Source organism: Aplosporella prunicola (assembly GCF_010093885.1).
Source record: "Aplosporella prunicola CBS 121167 unplaced genomic scaffold K452scaffold_195, whole genome shotgun sequence".
In the NCBI taxonomy this organism is placed as follows: domain Eukaryota; kingdom Fungi; phylum Ascomycota; class Dothideomycetes; order Botryosphaeriales; family Aplosporellaceae; genus Aplosporella; species Aplosporella prunicola.
This window is the reverse complement of record NW_022983723.1, coordinates 1-3,485: the sequence shown is the minus strand read 5'-3', so window position 1 is coordinate 3,485 and position 3,485 is coordinate 1. Positions and strand designations below refer to the sequence as shown.

The 3,485-nt window shown below is 59.2% G+C and overlaps 2 protein-coding genes across 2 annotated transcripts; one reads left to right on the top strand and one right to left on the bottom strand.

Moving 5' to 3' along the window:
* Positions 1-574: 574 nt before the first annotated feature.
* Positions 575-2,086, bottom strand: K452DRAFT_293448 (uncharacterized protein). The gene has a single exon (XM_033541572.1). It carries the CDS (start codon positions 2,075-2,077, stop codon positions 665-667), a length of 1,413 nt encoding a protein of 470 aa, XP_033390850.1. The 5' UTR covers positions 2,078-2,086; the 3' UTR covers positions 575-664.
* Positions 2,087-2,275: 189 nt separating this feature from the next.
* On the top strand, positions 2,276-3,153 carry K452DRAFT_65433 (uncharacterized protein). The gene has a single exon (XM_033546987.1). The coding sequence runs from the start codon at positions 2,422-2,424 to the stop codon at positions 2,908-2,910; it is 489 nt and encodes a 162-aa protein (XP_033390849.1). The 5' UTR covers positions 2,276-2,421; the 3' UTR covers positions 2,911-3,153.
* The last annotated feature ends 332 nt before the right edge of the window (positions 3,154-3,485 follow it).

Sequence of the window (3,485 nt, the reverse complement as noted above, 5' to 3'; positions counted from 1 at the left end):
CCCAGCCCCCCCTCCCGCCCCCCCACAACCACACCCCACACCGCGCCCGCCAGACCGGCAACCCTTGCCCTGCCTTCTCCCCCCGGGGCCCCTGCCACGTCACCGCGCCGTCCCCCGCCCCGTGCCATCCCTCCTCGCCCTCTCGATCTTGCCGCGCGCCGGCCCGTACCGCACCCCCGCCGACGCATCATCGGGTATGGGGATCGGGAGGGGGATGCCGACGCCGGCTTCCCGGATCGACCACGTTGGTCGGTGGGTGGGCGCGTGCGTGCGTGCGAGGGTCGAGGTGGGGAGGGCATGGGTGTTGGTTATTTATAGGCGAGGGATAGAGAAAAGGAACGAGATGCATGAGTTGAAGTAGGATCGATGGCAGAAGAGTAACAGAAGAAACAACGAAGACGGACAAATAGCTAGAGATGAAGTCAAAGAAGATGAAGACAAAGGAAAAGGAACCGAAATCAAAAGTAATTGAATATTGACTTGAAGCTACCCAACCAAACCCAACCCATTCCGGCAGAGTATCGTAGATATATGACATGACACGTAGGTCGACAGACAGACAGATGGAAGAAAAAACGCCCATCCCTCCCCTTCTTCCCCAGCACTAGCACACCAGCGCCTCTCCGCTCTTTCGTTACCTCATGAGTACAATATCACCACAAACCTACTCTTCATCAATCGACTCCGGCTTCTCCATCTTCGCCGCCACCAACGCAATCAGCGCGGCACCCACGCCACTGCCATCCTTCGCAATACCGATACGGATGCGCTTCTCGCCCTTCTCACCAATCTCCGGGATTTCCCTCAGCGCGGTGCGGACGTGGTCCTCAAAGCCGGGGTAGAACTCCACGAGCGAGCCGTCAACACCAATGTCAATGACGTCCTCCTCAGAGGCGTGCGCAGTGCCCTTGTCCTGCGCGCCAGGGCCACGAGCAATTTCCGCCTTGACATCTGCCGTCGTCGTGGGCTGCGACGCCAGCTTGCCCGTCGAGAGCACAATAGCTGCGATGGCGACGGCGGACAGACGGGCCGCGCGCCGGCCAACCGCACCAGCGATCAGCTTAACGGCTTCGGCGTCCTCGGCGCTCGCGGCCGAAATACCGTAGTCCTTGTCGAGCGTCTGGCGCGTCATGCGCAGGCCTGGAGAAGTGTCGCCCTCGGCAATCGACAGGAACGACGTGTCAACTCCCCACTGCTTGAAGAGCGCTGAGCTCTCGGCAATGTTCGTTGTGCTGTGCATGTCGTTGGTCGCCGAGTTGTCGTCCTTGAACAGCGGCACCTTGGGGTCCTTGACCAGCTTGACGAGCGCCAGACGCAGGATCTCGCCCAGGAACATGCCTGACACACGCTTCTCGAACATCTGGATGCCAGGGTTCACCGACTTCTCGTCCAGCTCCTTGTCGTACGACGTGTTGGGAAGCACGTTCATCGAGTTGTCGAACGAACCCCACTCCGTGTTCACAATCATCTCGCCCGTCGACTTGTCGTAGACGGCCTCCTTGTCGCCCTTGAGCTTGGTCACCTTGTCCAGCTTCTCGACGTACGCGCCGTTGGTGCCGGTGCCGAAGATGGCACCGAGAAGGGTGCCAGACTTGCCGGGCGACGTGTACGACCGTGCCATAAGCGTGCCGACGGTGTCGTTGACCAATGCGGCAACCTTGACGGGAAGATGCAGCTCGTCAATCTCAGTCTGCAGCAGGGCACAGACATCCTTGCCCACGGCATCGGCAATGTCAAAGCCCTTGGTCCAGCGCATCAACAGACCCTTGTTAATGCCGATCTGGTGGACGGGGAAGGAGAAAGTGAAACCCAGGCTGAAGATTTCCTCTTCGGCGAAGCCTTGCTCCGACGAGATGGTCTTGCGCCTGCGAATGTGTCCATGGTAGTGCTCGCTGTGGTGGGCTTTGAGGAAGACCTCAATCTGCTTGGCGAGGAACGAGAACAGCTCCTTAGACGTCTTAGCAACCATCAACTCGCGCGGAATTGCGACCTTGGACTGGGTCAAGCTGAAGGTGCTGTTTCCGTGCAGCTGGATGGAGCAGACGCGGAAGTTGGTGCCGCCCAAGTCGACGGCCATGTACAAGCCCTGGAATGATGGTCAGCAAACCCGGGAGCGATCACGCACGTTCCATGCGTACCTTTTCCGTGCCATTGGGCACCGCGGTGACATAGGTGGGGATTTGGCTCAGGTCCGTTCCATTCTTCTGGAGACCCTCGTCTGCAGTGGCATGATGTCAGCACGCGCACACGACCACGAGAAGAAGACAGAGGGGGGAGGCTGTACGCACCCATCTGCCGGATGAATTCCTTGACCGACTTCCTGACCTGGTCAGGCGAGTAATCAAACTCGGCGGCCACGCGCTTAGCCTCTTCTGCCAGAACCATGTTGTATTTGACGGGGGTATAAAAGGTGTGGGAGGTATGCGTAGGAGGCGGCGGGACGGGGCAGGAAGGCGGGATTTTATGGAGAAGACGGAGGTGGTCGGTTGCGGAGGAGGATGCGGAGACCGGGGGGTCACGAGGGAAGATGGGGTGGGCTCGCGGTGGGGAGATGTCTGTCGCGAGGAAGAGGCGTGGTACGAGAAATTGGACAAGGAGGACGAGGGCAAGAAAGATGATCGGAAGGAAGCGACGGATGGACCGGAGCTCGGCGGGGTTTTGTATGGAGAAGAAGGAATTGGAAGCAGAGGGGTCCGGGGCAGACGTCCGTCTGCGGGCGCCGGAGGACGTCAGGGCTGCGACGAATTTCTGGCCGCGGCCCTAATTTGGCAGCGTGGGCGGGGCACACTTGGCGGGGCTGCCTACGTCACGGGCGTGAGATGCGGCGGCGGCGAGGGCGAGGATAAAGTAAGTGCGCGATTTCCAACGTGTCGACGCCCAAAGTTAAGGACAGGGAGGGAGTGTGGATGAAAGAAAGAAAATAAAAATAAAAAAAATAGGTGTCCACTACTACTGCTTGTCCGCTCTCCCGTCCCGTCGGTCCCCTCCCTCTCTCTGGCCTCTGCAGCTGCAGCAGCAAGCACCCACAGAACCCACAGCCCAGACTCCAGCCCTCCGCCCTCCAGGCCCCAGGCGTACTCCATCTCCGGCGCAGGTAACATCATCGAGTTGCGTCGGCGCCTGCACGGACTCGGCTCGGTCTCTTGTGAGGCCTCGTGCGCACCGCCGAGACCCCGACAGCCTCACCACATCTGCTGATACGTTGCAAAAATGTTCCTGTGCTTTCTCCACCCGTATATATGTCTGTTTTACTGCTAACCCTTTCCCGCGAACGCTGACTTACCCGCCCCCCGACGCCGGCAAAAATCAACCCTCTTCCACCATGCTTGCTTTCAATCCATTCGCTCTCATGCCCGCCCTCGGGCCTTGCTTGTTGTAGTATACAGTGCACCCCGCGCTACTCACGAAAGCAATCCACGGTGCTCAAACTGTAACATGTCTGACTTGTGTGTGTGTGTGTGTGTGTTTGAAGAGAGAAAACGCAA